The sequence below is a fragment of the Drosophila bipectinata genome, chromosome 2R, assembly GCF_030179905.1.
Source record: "Drosophila bipectinata strain 14024-0381.07 chromosome 2R, DbipHiC1v2, whole genome shotgun sequence".
NCBI lineage: Eukaryota > Metazoa > Arthropoda > Insecta > Diptera > Drosophilidae > Drosophila > Drosophila bipectinata.
This window is the reverse complement of record NC_091737.1, coordinates 9,007,716-9,024,335: the sequence shown is the minus strand read 5'-3', so window position 1 is coordinate 9,024,335 and position 16,620 is coordinate 9,007,716. Positions and strand designations below refer to the sequence as shown.

Sequence of the window (16,620 nt, the reverse complement as noted above, 5' to 3'; positions counted from 1 at the left end):
TGCAAACTAAATGAGTTTCTCGGCACAAAACTTTATCTGGCGCCGTTCCATGCCACAGCAAAGCTGATTGCTGTCAGTTTGCGGCAACAAGGGGCTCTGCAAAGGAGCAAGCGGCGGTGGCAGGATGGTTTATGCGGCTCCTCCTCTGCCAGTAGGGAAATGGGAAATTGCTTTGCTCACACATTCCAGGCATTCGATCGAAGTTTCCCCAGCCGAGAAGGGATAAAAAGTCATACAGGAAATTAGAGCTAAAGCCAGAGAGGAGTGGTCAATACACCAAGAGAAATATATGCAAGGGATCTATACTCTTTAAGCTTTAAGCTATATAGTATATCCTGAGGCCTAGTAATGACTCACACTGCATGCCATGCAGATGTCCAATAAAGTTAGTCACTTGGAAATTATTTGTCCGCTTGCATTTCAATCGTGGCCTGCCAATCGAGTCCTTCATGATAGCTGTCAGGACGTCGTCCTGCTAGTCAATCGGGCATTAAATTCTCACTTGGCATGCCATGCGGTGGCTGGGATTTCAATGCCTGCCTGGCCCGCGGCCTGAGTCTGTTAAAGCAGCTTATTAATTTTCATTGAATTTCCCGTGCCACTGTCAATGTCAATTGGCACGCCAGTCGGTATTGCCCGAGGGAATACATATGTCGACCCTGTCATGGCCAATTTCGAGGGCAGAGTTCGATGTCTGGTTGAATAATTCGATTGCAAAAGCAAATACTGCATACCATTTTGTGTTTCATCGAGAGCAGCTCAAGCTTTTGATTAGTGCCTGAATCGGATTTATTGAAATTTTCAATTTGTGCTTACCTAAGCGCCTTTTGTGGCAAGTAAAAATTGATAAATGTATTTATATTATTAAAATATTTGCCATAAATGCCAAATATTTCCTCTCATAAATCTTTATATACATATATTCTTGAGAGGATAAAATCCTCAAAGCCAGACATGCACACACACTCCCAGCCATATAAAAACCAATTTATGAAGCACACTTCTCAGGGCAATCTTCCATTCCCAACTAAATTGCTTACACACCGAGAGACACACACAGAAGAGCCTGGAGTTTAATTGAATGCGAAGGCAACGGCATAAGCAGCGTCACCGGCAGGCCACAAATCAAATAAGTAAAGCGAAAACAGGTCAAGTGCTAGCTCTGAACTTCCCAGCTCCCAGCTCCCAGTTTGCAGTGCCCAGTTCCCAGTTTTGAAATCACATTCCCACTGTTAACTCGCTGGAGGAGCATCAAGATGCTCCTGGACAAAGGGAAAGCACTTAGTTGGCCAGAACGACCAGAACGGCCAACACGTTTGCTTTCACTCGATATATGTGTACAGAGAAACTTGCAGCTGAGTGCACATAATCGGGCCCTGCCTTTGACGCCCGACAGCCTCTGGAGAAATGCTTTCAAGTCATGGCCCTGCCACTCTCTCTGCCCCATGCCACTTGGTGAGGCTAATTTGTTCGGCTTCGACACAAATTGTAACTAATTTTACGTACTCAACGTTGTGCTGGCCCCATTCCAATGCAAATTGCCGGACACAACCTGGACCAACTTAAAGCCCCAAAAGTTAACTTGGAAAAAGCCGGGGAACGGGCCATGTTGCAAAGTTGGCAAACGATTTGCTGCAACTATGTCGATGACAAGGACTCCAGCGAGAATCTGGAAGTTCGACAGGGAAACTTTCTAAGCGGAAAATAGCGTCCTAACACAAAACAAAACTTGCCCCAGCTGGAAAGTGAAAAGCCGAAGCATAATCTGTGAGATAAAAACTTCCCACTCGTCAGTCCCTCAGTTATCTAGAAAAGACGCATTTAATTTCTCTCTGTGTAGTGTTTAGTCCTAAAGTTTACCCCAAAATTGCGAAATCGTGCTCATCGTCTTGACCTCATAGAGGTGGGCTAGCTTCCGCAGGAACCGCTCCTGCCGTGCCTCCTCCTTGCGCGCCTTCACCTCGTCGTTGTGCTCCACTAGGTTCTTCAGGCGTTTCGATATCTGGGTCGTACGACGGCGCACATGGGCGTCCATGTCGCGGCTAATGCGATCCCGGGCCTCCAGCCAGGTCTGTGTGGTGTGCCGGTGGTGTCGGTCCGTCAGGAGGGCCACCTTGGCCAAGCGGACCGACAGCTCCTGCACCTTGAGATCCTCCAGAGCGCTGCGACGCTCGGCCGCCGCCGCCTGCCGACGCGCCAAGTGACGTGGCGACGGACGGCGGTTCTTGAGCTGCAGGTCGACGGGCGGACGATCCTTCACCGGATCCTGGAAGTGAACATAGAAGGCCGAGGAGCTGGAGCCGGGCAAGTCCCGCGCGGTTACCTCAGGGACACTCATAATTTAGAAAGGGGTTTTGGATAAATTTTGATTATGCTTCGAATAAAGGTTAGGAAAGCGAAATGCCAAGCGCTACATTGTTCCAAAAGTTTGCTTGGTTGCTTAATTCCTTAGAAAATAAACTTTTTTTAAATTAAAATAAACACACAATATTGCAAGTTTGTGGAAAATCACAAGCACCAGACGGTAGTTAATGGGGAACTAGGGGGGCAGCCAGGGGTTAAGTTAACATGGCCCCATCTATATCTATCTGCGGCCTGTCTGTGTGCAACATTCTCGTAAATACCTATTCATATTTAGTCTGCCACCGACAAAAGTGCAACTCCAGAGAACTTCATCTGTGCTCGTGGCACGGATGTAACGCAAAAGTTCCATGTTATTATTATGATTAAAGTTTGTTTTCCTAGTGTGTGGCGCACACCACATTAGTGTGGCTGCCACACCACCCGCAACCCGGTCTGGGGTCTGGGGCCTGGGCCCGTAACCTGCTACGGCTACCGGGTTGCTACTTTAATATAAATGTTTGTGGTCTCGTCGTCAAGGTGCTTTCGGAGTTGGATTCCAGTTTGCAGCGGAGGTCGCTTCTGTTGGCCCTAAGCCTGGTGCTGGACCAGGTCCTGGTATATGCATAGGGCATAGCCATCCATCCATTTGGATCAGGGGTTTTAGGGAAAAATGTAAGAAAAACATGAAGCCAGAACATGACCGCAACATATTTTCCTGGTCACCCTTTGTGGTAGTTGTAGGTCTTAAAGCGGATTAAACTTAAAGTACCTGCGTGGTTGGGGGAGCTTTCGAGGCAGATCTGCCAATTGAAAAGGTAATTTTTGGCCTGGGAGTATGCTAATATTCTGGCTAATATTTGCTGAGCTTATGGAGGGGACTTTTTGAATACATACGAGTGTGTGCTTAATTAGAAAAGCAGAGAAAACTGAGAGAAATGGCTGGTTCTTGGAAAGTGTTTCTATTTAATAAAGCAGTTGTCTGCTTAAACTCTTGAATGCTTATGATGTTTCGCACTGATAACCTTATGCCATGTCACCTATGATTTGTAAGCGGGTAAAGTTTCAAGCACTTCATGTGGCAGTTCCCCGGCCTGTCACACGCTTCGTGCCCAGTTAACAGCTGTCACTCCGCCCATTTAAGACTCTTGCCAGCCAGCTCGGAGCTGAAGGCCCGCCCGGGCTGTAATTTAACTTTTACTGCAGCCCCGAACCGGGCCAAAACAGACCGAAACGGCTGAAACAGCAGCTGTAGCTGCAGTGACAACTGCAGAACTAGACTCCGAGAACTGAGCGTTGACATGCAACTGCAAAGAAAAAACTAAACCCGAAAAACCTACCAAAATGGTGGTTTATGGCCGACATGCTAACAAACAACTAAGCCCGTCGGGGACTCGAAAACCTCTCAGTTTTTATGGCCATTTGTGTGGGGCTGTGCACTAAATTAGTTAGACTCCAAACTAAAAAAAAAAAAGAGCTAGCATTCTGACTGAAAACGCTTCCATTTTGTTTACTTGCAGGATATTCGCAGGACATCTCGTAATTGAATGGGAGTTTGCTGTACAAGAGGGACCTCCAGCTCAGCGTACGTATTGACCCACTTCCCAGGCCTTTTTGGCCATTACACAGAGACAAAACAAAATTATTCAGAATCGTTAATCCCATTTAGTTTTTATTTTTAATTTGATTTGAACGAATTGGAACTTTAATAGCCAAACATGAGTGCTTTAGATGGGCCACTTGTAACTGATATTGTGCTAATTTTCTCTCTGTGTAGTGCCAAGTCAGAATGTTTGAGCATCGATTAGTTCAGAGTTGTGGCAGTTGAGGCATCAAGGAGAGAGCTCGAGATCATCCTTACCGCCCACTCACACGCCCGATTTCCGGTGGGTTCTAGTTCTGAGTGAGTCCCTCCCGAGTGCCCGAGTGTGCGTGGGTGTGTGTGCGTGCGGTGGTGCCTGTGCGCTTGGGTGTATTGGTGGTGGTTAGCATGCAAATCAACGGTCTTGCTGCCGGACCAACGATGGCAGCCTCAGAGCCACCAGAGCCGCCGCCGCGCAATCCGGATCGCATAAACGCCTCGCTGCACAAGCTGGGCGAATCCGTAAGTACAACCAGCACCCCGAAGATAGCCATTCCACCTCCACATCCCCTTGCCTTGCATTCCATTTCATCACCCATCTCCCATTGAAAAGATACTCGTACTGGAACCTCTGCCTGCACCACAAAAAGCAATTTCCCAAACGAATCCGCACTTGATGTTTAACCTAATTGGACCTCATTCATTGCTTTTTTTCAGGGTCTGGGGAATGGGAAGCCTGCTGCATGCCCCCCAGTCATCCAGTCACCCATCCACCTAGCCACCTAGCCACTCTCCTCCACAAAGCTATCTCTTTTTACTCATTTTTGGCGCACCACTTCATCTTGCTCCACTCCTGCTCTGAAACTGAAAAACAAACAAAAAAACAGAAAATTCCTTTCAATTTGCATCCCTCATTGACTAATTGACAACTTTTGGGCTCTACATCTCTGTCTCTCTGTGCCATCCGCCTCTTGCTATCTGTTTCTGGCTATTAGTAGGTCTATATAGTGTTTATTTCATTTCAACGCTCTAATTTCCAAATCCCACTTCTCTCGACTTTCAAAGCAAGTGTGTCAAGGAGTGATATCCTCTGGCCAAATTACGCTTTAAAATAAATGTTAAATAGATGTGTTTGATTTATTCCTGCACTATCCTGATTAGCATTAATTATGGTCTTGCTTTTATCTCTCTTATGCCATTAATTTAATCCTATTTATGCATTTCATTTTAATTCCAATTTCATTTAACAACCTCTTTCAGAAAATTGTGAAATCCTTGGACTCGTCACTGGTCACAACACTAAAGGAGAAGACGGCTTCGGTCAACAATAACAAGCCCATAAGGCCGCTACTTTCGCTGGACAACTCTGTCATTGCCTCGACCTCAGGTGGAGCGGGAAACGGTACTGGCGGTGGTGGAGCTCCTGTCAAGCCTTCACCACTGGTTTTGGCCTCTAAACGAGACCTCACGCCCAGCAACGAGAGCGGCTCATCGCCGGCCAGCTCGAATGGCAGTAACCAGACCCTCACCCCACCCATGACCGCTGACAATCAGCCCCTCCAACTGCAGCAGCAACAGCAGCAGCCTCACAGGTCACCAGCGTATCCTGGGAAAGGAGAACCTGCCGCTGGGACACATCAGCAGCAGCAACAGCAACAGCATCAGCAGCAATTACCGAATGGCACCGGCAACTCCAGTCACACAGCCATGATCCATGCGAATAACTCGAATTTAATTGCCGCAGGTCACTTGGCTCAGCCGGCAGGCTCCGGGTCTGCCACCGTCTCCGGGTCCGGGTCCGGACCCAGCCCCTCCAGCGCTGGTGCACTGAATGCAGGTAAGTGTGTGGGAGAGAGTGTGTTTGAGTTTGGGTATGACTTGGGGTGTGGGTAAGTCCACACAGGGAGAAAGTAGTAATAAATGAAAAAAGAGAAGAGTCATTAACTATATAATACTTTTTCCTCCGTATATTTAAAGCCTCCAAAAAGTTAAACGTTTTTTTTCTTCAAACCAAAATATATTCCCAATAAGAGAAAGTGAAGATCGCACACTATCCATAATTAAAAGCGATTGATTTTTTCCCCCAGTGTATGCAAATGCATTTGTAATGTGTAAACGACTGGGGGAAAGGAGAGCAATCAGCAGATTGCTGCGGGCCAAGGAAGGCGGTCCAGGGAAACGGGGCAGGGTATCTTTGTGGCATGAATGAGCAAATGCTGGCCACCATGGGAATGGGAAAAGTGGACTGCCCCCCCCCGAAGAGGACCCGTGGACCAGGGAGAGGAATTAAATCAGCGTTCCTGATTGAATCCTTTCAAACCAAAATTCTGATTCTGATTTAATTCCTCGCTTCCCAGAAATGCGTTAAATATTGCAGTTGCCATCCAGTTGCAGTTTTTAATGTAATTGCTATGAGATTGTGTGTATGGCGGCTGGCTGTGTCATGAAAATGAAAATGAAAATGTGGCAACAACTAGAGATTAAAGCCACAGACTTGAGGAAGGCAACATCGGACTTTGGGTTGACCGCACAGACACAACATCCAAGAGCCATGGGTTAGTTTTGCAGGCAAAGTGCCTTTTTTTGGTGGCCGGGCTGGGCTGGCCAACGCATCGGATTATATCAGAATGGCAAAGTGATGTACACTTCAAAAATCTGACAAATGGATGGTAATGGCCTTCGTTGAAGCACCCCATTCCCCATGGCCCCCAACCCCACCCGATTTCACTTTGAGTGCTGCAGTTCAAAAGTCAACGAAGCAGAGGGTCGGGGCTCTGGATCTCCCTTTTCTGATGTTGGCGGGAAGGTGAAAAAGTTGGTGTAGACCCAAAGTGGTTGCGGTCGAGTTGGGCTTGGAAAACTTAAACGCTAAAATCTAAACTGAGTGGAGCTCTAACCCGAATCTCAATTTAACAGCCTCCACTTAGGGTTTTATTTTTGTGTTATTTTTGGGATTTAAAATAGTCAGACTCTTTTAAAACTGTTGATGTTTGGTTGGCAAACAGTGGCCATAAAGTTCCAACCATTAAATTCATTTCGACCTCAATTTAAATATGTGTACATGCATTTAATAATGATTTTATGCAAAGCATTAAATGCTAATTAAATTTTAATATAAATCCTTTGCCGGAAAATAAATCCATGCTGACAATCAATAAGCACAAAAGCTGAAAAAAATGGAAAAAGAAAATCATTTCCACGTGTATAGCCCTGTTGTTGTGTATTAATGATTATCCTGGAGTGTCCTTGTGTGCCAGTGTGTGTGCGCAATCAATTTAGACTCATCATCAGTTATTCACATGGCTGAACTTGTGACCTGGGCTGGGCTAAGCTGGTTGGGGGAAATGATGATGTTTTGGGAATAAATAGATAATCGAATTGCTCATCTCCCCCGTAAATGCATCCTTATGAATTCATTGTTCCTGCCATTACTCGCTGACTCGTTTGCATTTAGATTAATGTACCGAAAATCAATATTAATTCATTTTCCTGTTTCGATTGCTATAATTGTTGTTTATTTACTTTTCAATCCTATTTGTACGTTTTGGGGGTATTGTGTTTTCGATTCGAGAGGAAATCTAATTTCGTGTCCTGCACGTCCTGTCCCCATTACCTTTTCCACCTGTATGGTATGGTATGGTATAATATGGTATGGGATTATTTGTCAGTCAGTCCGATTTACACGCACACACTCATTGTTAAACATACCAACACATACAAAACTCGTTTCATAAAACCACTCACGCATACAGACAAGCCCCATTTACCATTATCCTCGTTTGTTGGCATTGTTCTTATACTATTGCTGTTGTGGTTGTTGTTTGCGATTGCTGTTTATTTGTTTTGTTTGGAACTACTTATTGGGTCAACCCGAAAATGTCCGCCTATCCCTAAACTACCCACCCCATCCACCTATAACCTACCACCTTACCTCATCTATCCATCTATGTATGTATCTATATATCTGTATCTGAACAATGCCGTAACCAGTCGACAAGCGAAATGCCAACGATGTGTGCTCGATTGCCAAATTAACGGATCCGGACATTTTGGCCCTGAGTATGAATATGGTGGGACCGCCGCACTCGCCGACCTCCGCCGCCTCGGCGGCCCTGCTCCTGCTGGAGGAGTCCTGCGACGGCAATCGCAACGACGAGTCAAGGTTCCATTTGCCCGGATCAGGTAAGTTCCTGTGCTGCCCAACTTTTATCTCCATCTGCATTTCCGCTCTGTATTCCTAATTGAAGCAGCAATGGCATCTCATCACCATCACAATTAGCCCGCATGTCCCCCCTATCTCAGACTCCCAGATTTCCAGATTCCCACAAAAAGTAGTTGGCACTTGGCTACCAATTCATCCGCTTAGTGCCTGCCAATTCATTGCACTGGCCTGGTTAAGTTATGATTACACAGATTTTCAGTTTGCCTGCAAAACTTTCAATGTGTTTCGGATTGCACGCCCTGCCTTTCAGTTTTCACTTCAGTTTTCTGTTTTCAGTTTCCAGTTTTCAGTTCCCCACTTTGCATATTAAAACGCTCGGCAGGAGGCATCAGCTGGTCCTGAAACTTTCCTTGTATGCCCTACAGATTGCTTCAGTTTTCCCATTCCTTAAGTTCTGCATTTTAGTTTCGAAACTTGGCCGGGGAGACGTGTACAAATGCAAGGGAATCGCTAACCGGTAGTGGTAGTGGGCGGCTAGAGGATGGCATTATGGCTAATGAGTAGAGTATCGTAAAGTAGGCATGTACGCCAGTTAGTAGTCGCTATTATTTCGAAAATATATTCCTAAAAGTTTCCAATTTTCAACTTGGATGTCACAGAAGTTTCGTAATTTGTTTTTAAGTGTAATTTAATGGAAAAACTGAACTTCTGTGACATTAAAAGAATGCTAATCTGGCTTGCACTCCTTCTGCGATCATCGCTTCACCGCAGCTTGGTAGCTGTAGCTGAGAATCCTGCCTCAGGATCAAGAATCCTTATTCCATAACTTACTAGTTTCCATTCGATTTCCAGAATCCGCCATGAAGCTTCGTGAGGAGAATGACCGTCTCAATACCGAACTACTTCGGCTGAGGCGACTCCTCGAACTTTCCACAGATGGAGCCGTGGGTGGTGTGGATGCCACACCCGAAACAGAGGCAAGTGGATCCACTGAAGGATCTGCCGCCAAAGAGCGCATCGAGCGCCTTGAATCTGAACTGAGATCCGTAAAGAACCAGCTCCTGACCATGCGACTGGAGCGAAAGAAACTCCGAACGGATAAATCCGATTTACTGGGACAGGTGAAGCAACTGTGCGCCTCGTTGCAGGAGAAAGAGCAGGAGCTGCGCGACTTTATCCGGAACTATCAGGAGCGAGTTCGGGAAACGGAAACGACCAATGCCAAGATATCTGGTGATCGGGACCGGGAGAGATTCCAGCTTCTTAAACAGGCTCGGGATGAGGCGGAGCGCTCTCTGGCTTTGGCCCAGCAACTCTCCTCCCGAGACCTCCAGCTGCAGAGGCTGCAGGAACAGCTCCAGGAGGCACGGCGACAGCTGACAGGATGCCTCTCCGACCAGGAGAGCCTCCACTCGTTCGCCCCACTGACACCACCTTCCGCTGCATCCGGAATGCTCAGCCAAATGGTGGCCGGCTCCGGCATGGGTGGTGGCTTGGCCGGCATCCGGGGCACCACCGAAGACAGTGGGCGTGGCAACTCGTTGTCCGCCTTCAGTGGCAGTCTGAGTGGCGGGTCCGGAGCCACGGCCGGGGATAGGAACTCCTGTTCGAATGACTCCGGATTGAGGAACAGCAGCGATCGCGAAAGCACCGGCGGGGAGTTGAACTTCAGTGACGGCACCTGCGACAACGGCCCCTGCATCACGGTGGATCCGGACAGCATCTCGCTAGTGTCCAGCCAAAATATGTATCAATGTGAGTGGGTTACCATTTTAATTATGTTTTAAGCTTAAAGCTTATTAATATTTAAATGTTTCTAGTTGGAACCCCCAAAGAACGAAGCCCCACACTATCTCCATTAAATTCAGCGGCTTACTCCAGGTATGTTTATTGAAATTCTGCAAAATAATTTGAAATATGTGATGGTGACAACGGTCTCTGGCAAAACACATTTAGTAAACTCTAACCTCATAGTTAATTAACTTGTGCAACTAACTGAATTAATTTAATCTACCAAACTGGTCAGATGCCATTAAATGACTGATGAACCCTGAAACCTCATTAAATGGCATTGGTTTAGATTATTTTACAATAGTTTCCAAGCCCAAATTAATGGCATAGTGTGGTTATTAAATATCATTTAATTATGTTGGAAATTTAATAGGTCGGTGGAGCAGTTGGGCTCTCCGGTGGATCCCGAAGGCCCTGGTGGTGGTGCAATAAGTCGGAAGTTTGCAGCTGCCAGCAAGAGTGGCCCTCTGGGAGCTCGCAATGGTCGCGGTGGTACTTGGGGAAGTATATCCCGGGTCTTTGCTCGATCTCGAAATAAGAGTAAGGCCCTTTCCGCTGACGGAGTGACTGAATGTGAGTTGGAGATATAAATCTATGATTTTCAATCATTTTTAAATATAAATCCCTTTCAGACGCCGACTACTCGTGGAATCCTTTGACGGAGGAGGGCTACGCCGAGAAGCTGCGTCTGCTGAGGGAAGCCTCACAGTTGCCCATCGATCGCTGGCGTGCCACACAGGTATTTTCCATAATTTACTTCCTTTAAAGCACTCTCCAATCCTGAATGCTTTCAGGTCCTGGCCTGGCTGGAGGTTGCTCTTGGTATGCCCCAGTATAGTGCCAGGTGTGCGGAGAATGTAAAAAGCGGCAAAGTCCTGCTGGAGCTGAATGACGTCGAGCTGGAGGCGGGACTGGGTCTGGCCCATCCCATGCATCGTAAAAAACTTCGGCTGGCCATCGAGGAGCAGCGGCGACCGGAACTGGTCCGATATCCGCTAATCACGCAACTGGGACACACCTGGGTAGCCTCCGAGTGGCTGCCGGACATCGGGCTGCCCCAGTACGCGGAGCCGTTCGTCCAGTCGCTGGTCGATGCCCGAATGCTGGACACGCTCTCCAAGAAGGAGCTGGAAAAGTTCTTGGGCGTCACACGGAAGTTCCATCAGGCCAGCATTGTGCATGGTAATTATTATGAGAGTCCTAGAGTTCTGTATTCGAACCTTAATTAATACTATTCATTACCGAATGCCTTGCTCTATTTACCTTTCCCTGGCCAGGTATCCACGTGTTGCGCATCGTCAAGTACGACAGACAGACGCTGGCCATGCGCCGAGTGCAATCGGAGACGGTGGACACGGACCCCATTGTTTGGACAAACCAGCGATTCATCCGCTGGGTGCGATCCATCGACCTGGGCGAGTACGCCGACAATTTGAAGGGTGCGTTTGGCATATCGATTGCCGTTTGATTATGCCATTCATGGCTGCAATTACTGCGGTTTCTGACCCACTCCTCTCTAATATCAACCACTTGCAGACAGCGGAGTGCACGGCGGACTGGTGGTGTTGGAGCCATCCTTTTCCGGTGACACCATGGCCACGGCATTGGGTATTCCCCCCTCGAAAAACATAATACGGCGACATCTAAACACGGAATTCGATGCGCTTATTTTGCCTGCTCGGTAAGTCTAGTGAGGGAGTATCCTTTACAGGATATTCTTCTGTATGGGTGTGTGTTTGAGTGCCAGCGTGCGCTAGTGTGTGTGTGTTTCTTTGTGTGCCTTGCGTGTGTCGAGTATCCTTTTTGTGTAATCCCTCGGGTCTGACATGTGAAATGTGAATACATAAATATGTAGCGTAATACAGCGTTTTGATTAGAGTTGTCTTTGTTTTTGATTGAGTTATTGCCGTTTTTGTATTTCCATTTCCCTCGTAACGCTTATATAACCCTCCCGATACTATTAATTTCTAGACACCATCCTCATTATTTGTCAGGTGATACATACTGTTGTTGTGGGAGCTAATCAGTTATTGTTTCATAATCACGCTGCTTCTCATCATCACATTAGCAGACACACGACACTCATCTTCATCTCAGGCCTTTATAGATTTAGTGCTTTGATAATTTTTGAGCCGCTTCTTATATGCATATACTATCCATCTGTTTTCTTCCCCATCTCATGGCTGCAGAAACTCGAACTTTTCGAATCATTAGAGAAACTCATACCAAACCTCATGCGATGTCATATCTCTGTATCATTATCTGTCTACTCGTGCATAAGTATGTAACGGTCTCTTCTATTAGATAATACTGTAATGTGTTTCTTTGTTGATCATGTGAACGTGTCTTAGACAATCTCATAAGATAACAACTTATAAGAAAAATGTATGAAAATATGCTCTAAAAAAGCAAATTCCACTAATGGCGGTGTTTCTCTCTCTTTTCTTTCCCAAAAACCGATTTCGCGTATTTTCTATATTTTCCAAAATGCAGATACATTATTTACTGCCAAATGGAAGAATTTCAAATGGAAGCCTCCAGACAATTGGCCAAAATGCAGGGCCATTAAATCCGCATGAACCACAAATAATACAAAAAAACACAAAAAATTCAAAATCAAAAAAAAAAAACTTTAAATGGGATTCATACTGATTTGTTTAGCCAAGCTGATGATGATGATACGATAATAACATTAGGGAGAGAACAATAACTGGGGCACAGCGCTAGTCATTTTGTCATAACGCGTAGTTGAATAATCACGGTTCGATTAGCAATCATACATTATACAATTAAGTGCTTTAGGCATCGAATATAGGAAAGCACGCAATTAAACAAAATAAAACCAAACAAAAAAAAACATGTGTCCAAGCTTTGCATATCCGAATATTGATATTGACTCCCCGAGGAGCGCTTAACGTTGCATTTAATTAGGTTGATTTACAAGTCAAGCATTTAATGTAGTTACAAGATTAAGACTTTTTCGTCAATGTAATCGAGTTATTAAAAATAGTCAAGTTTTTTGCATTAAAAATGCCATCCATACACCAAGACACACATAGAGGCAGCTTACTAGCCTGGAACACACTAGGTCACTGTGATACAGGGAGCTCCCCCCTGTTCGGGACTAAGCTCGGTTAGACAGCCACCAACGCACAATTGAACCTTAAAGACCAATTACATGACCACACATTCACAAACACGAGTCCATGAACACATATACATACACGAGCATACACATACATCTACGTACATTACCGTGGTTAATTAATTTAGTCCATGTTTGTTGTTGCATACTGTGAGGCGCTTTAAGTGAGTTGGTCCTGCGGTCTCTAAAGTTTCACAAAAAAAAACAAAAAAGACACACGAAACATTGTATGGATAGTTGGCGAAAAACTTTAACAAATTTAAACGAAAAGTTTAGGTGTCCAAAGTTAAATAAAAACTGTACGATTATATGGATAATTTAGTTAGTTGAATTGCATTTAAGAAATATTAGCATACTTTTGAGGGCTTGCTTGACCGCAGGACTCTCTCCCATAAGTCAATAAGTTTTCTCTAAGAAGTCGTTGTTTTGGTTTTTGCAATTTTGCAACTACAGTGTCAATTGTAAGTAAAACTTGCTTACTAAGTAGCTTATCTCTCTTAAACACACAAATGTCACACGACACGAATCCAAGTTCTACATATGTATGTGTTATCAATGTTTCTAAGTAGCTTGACCTAGTCTAACCATTGTCATATGAATACAAATACATTATATCGATCGTAAGTGTGATTGGAACTAAAAGAAAAAAAAAAGAAAAAAACAAAAGGCTTTAAAAAAAGATACATTTCTGGCTGATGGTTTCTTGTCTGTTAGAAACTCTGTTCTTTTCGATTTGTACTTTTTTGTACCATTTTTGATTCGGGGGCTTTCTCTCACCATAGATATTTATTTGATTTTTGTTGTTGTTTACGCTACAAGTAGTTAATTATGCTATCGATACGAACAATATATCAAAATCTATTTGAAAAGTAACTCTCCAACATTGATTAACCAGATTTTTTGTCTTTGTCCCGTTTCTTTTTCAATCTTTCCTATATTTTTTCTCCACTCTCTTGCTTTTCCATCCATATTGTTACCTCTTCAATTTCCAATTGTAATCGAATCAACGGCTTGTTGTTGTTGCTAACTATGCTTGAATGTCTTCACACGATTCTACAACACAACAACAACAACAACAACAACATCTACAACAACAAATCAACAACAAAATACCAAAATATAATGCAATTAATTAAATCAACAATCAACAACAACCACCAACGAACACACCAATTTGTATCTGTGTGTACTTGTGTGTGCCTGCCTCTATCTCTATCTTGCTCTGTATTTGCTATCTCTGTTGCTCTGCCTGCCGTGCCCCCCGCCTCCACGCACTCACCAATCTCCAAAATCTCCAATCTGTCTGTGTCCTGTCTACTTTGTGCTGCCTGCCTGCCTGCCTGCCTATGAAAATACGAAACAACATGCACCCTACAATCTACTATAACAACATACCATACCATGCCTCGCCCCTAAAACCACCCAAACCACCCACTCAAAACACACCATCACACACGCACACACACTCATACATATAAAATGTATGCAAAATATTCGGAAATCGAACTCGAAATTGCCATGTTTGTTGTGTAGAGCGACTCTGGGTCAAGGCATCCGTTCCGGTTGCGGCGTAGTGCCTCTGACAGGACCCGGCGGATTGCAGCACTATGCCACAACAGATCGCCGTTCAAGCGGCAGCCTCAGGGTAAGTACTATTGAAACCCACTATATCCTACTATAGCCCCCAACTAGCCACATAACTTATGTCTAAAATATCCTTAAATGCTAATCAATATTTAATGTGTCTTAAGCCTGAATTGACGTGAAGCTTTCGTTGTCTGTCGGTGTCTACTCTAAATGATTTAAGCACTTTAAATTATTTATTTTTAAGTCTAATAAATTAAAGATAATAATAATTTTTAAAATAAATAATAATTTGATATGAAACTAAATACTAAAGCTAGCTCTGATAATAGAAAAGTCCTTAAAAAGATAAGTATTATTTTCTTTCATTTAATTTCCTTTTAAAACTTAAATAAGCATGATTTTTGCAAAAATGATTTAAGTATTTATTAAATCTTACACTTCCAACATAAAAACATAAAAATACTAAACACTTTGAAAGAAAATTTCAAAAATAACCGGGTAGCAACTGAAGTTTCACGACAGTTTGTAAAGAGTTTCTTAAAGATTAGGAGATATTTCTAAAAGAAATAGGGATTAGCTTAAGATAACTTAATACATTATTTGTTTCTTTTCATTTTTAATTTTTAAATGAAAAGATTTCGGCATGGAAAGGATCCCAGGTGAGTGTTTTTACGATAACCCTTTCGAATATTTAAAAATTAATTCATAAATGTTTCCATTACAGAGTTCCCTTTCAAAAGCCTTTCGGTTCAACAGCAAGCCCCATCGGTCCGGTGACCGGAGCTCCTTCGGCAACTCCACCTCCCCAACGCCCTCGTACAGCAGCAGCGAGGGTGGCGGGGGAATATACGCAACCATAGGCCACCAGTACTCCAATCCGCATCATCACCAGCAGCAGCAGCAGCATTATCACCACTTTCTGCCTCCGCCGACGACTGCACCACCGCCTATACCCACGGCAGGTGGCAACTACGGGCCACCGGGTCACAGGGTTAGTGCTCCGCCCGTGGGCGGTGTAGGGCCGTTGGACGGCATGGGCGTGGCCGAGGCACAGATGCTCTATGAGCAGAGCAGGCGGCGCGTGAAGAGCATCAGCGATATTGGGGCGTCGACGAGTGCGGGCAGTGTGGGGGCCTGCAGCCTGGGGGGCATATCGGCCTCCTCGGAGTCCCCGGAGTGAGAGTGAAAATCTAGATAGTTAGGCAGTAATCACAACCAAAGATACTCAGCTGTTTTCCCGCATGAAATCCCCCTCTTCCCGAACAAGAACCTACGACTAATACCTTCCCAACTGCATTTTGAGCTTAGATTCTACGACAAGCAAATCAATTATATTCAAGTCAGTGTCAGACCCACCTACGAGATACAAGCATTCAGCAGATACAGATACATATGCGTCAAGCAAAAGATACAAATAAGCGAGTAAGACGAGAGTAATTTGATCAAATCAGATAGAACTACGAACTATATACCGACATAGACATAAGGGCTCTATCCCAGAATCCCCCAGAATCAACTCGAATAGATTAATTAATCGCATATATAGTACATATGTAATACTAATTGTAATTGTAACTGTAAAGCTAGCTTTAAAATTTGAATTACCATACTCACACACATTTATAAGCTGATGTCGACACTGGAGATGCAATTGCAGTTTAGATAAATTGAAATTATTTTGTAACCAAATAAAGACAAAGACACTATCGTAGCTAAGCAAATGAAAACGGAAACTATTGAATTAAATTTGATAAATTAATGGTCAGACTCGAATACAGAATCAAATATATATATAAATAGAATATGGTAAATACAGAAACGCACTTCCCCAAAAAACGAAAAGATATGAAAACCCTCGCACAACCAAAGAAATCAAGTCAAGTAAAGTCTTGGTGCTTCATCCGCCAATCTATCAGTATCAGAAAGAATCCCCGAAAGTGTCAGGGTATTATTAAGCTGACCAATTTAACTCTAGAACTATGACAAAAACCAACTATCGAATAAACCAATGAT

General features: G+C 44.3%; 2 protein-coding genes across 6 annotated transcripts in view; one reads left to right on the top strand and one right to left on the bottom strand.

Annotated features, from left to right (window-relative positions):
- Liprin-gamma (liprin protein kazrin) overlaps positions 1–16,610 on the top strand; it is a 35,210-nt gene extending 18,600 nt beyond the window's left edge. For 2 of the 5 annotated variants that reach the window (XM_017235238.3, XM_017235239.3), the window contains 14 exons: positions 3,861–3,925; positions 4,118–4,444; positions 5,183–5,759; positions 7,913–8,104; positions 8,937–9,839; positions 9,905–9,965; positions 10,249–10,448; positions 10,508–10,614; positions 10,670–11,057; positions 11,153–11,314; positions 11,412–11,556; positions 14,554–14,665; positions 15,243–15,266; positions 15,332–16,609. In XM_017235238.3, the coding sequence (XP_017090727.2) occupies positions 4,331–4,444; positions 5,183–5,759; positions 7,913–8,104; positions 8,937–9,839; positions 9,905–9,965; positions 10,249–10,448; positions 10,508–10,614; positions 10,670–11,057; positions 11,153–11,314; positions 11,412–11,556; positions 14,554–14,665; positions 15,243–15,266; positions 15,332–15,787 (3,441 nt within the window). In that variant the 5' untranslated portion in view covers positions 3,861–3,925; positions 4,118–4,330 and the 3' untranslated portion in view covers positions 15,788–16,609. Of the gene's footprint in view, positions 1–3,860; positions 3,926–4,117; positions 4,445–5,182; positions 5,760–7,912; positions 8,105–8,936; positions 9,840–9,904; positions 9,966–10,248; positions 10,449–10,507; positions 10,615–10,669; positions 11,058–11,152; positions 11,315–11,411; positions 11,557–12,368; positions 13,616–14,553; positions 14,666–15,242; positions 15,267–15,331 lie in introns of those variants that run through there. The other 3 variants (XM_043210470.2, XM_017235240.3, XM_017235241.3) reach the window with 3 other exon arrangements.
- LOC108121256 (uncharacterized) lies at positions 1,762–2,438 on the bottom strand. The gene is made up of 2 exons (XM_017235246.3): positions 1,861–2,438; positions 1,762–1,806 (listed from the first exon to the last, which is right to left on the bottom strand). Exons 1-2 carry the CDS (start codon positions 2,336–2,338, stop codon positions 1,799–1,801), a joined length of 486 nt encoding a protein of 161 aa, XP_017090735.1. The 5' UTR covers positions 2,339–2,438; the 3' UTR covers positions 1,762–1,798.
- Positions 16,611–16,620: the final 10 nt, after the last annotated feature.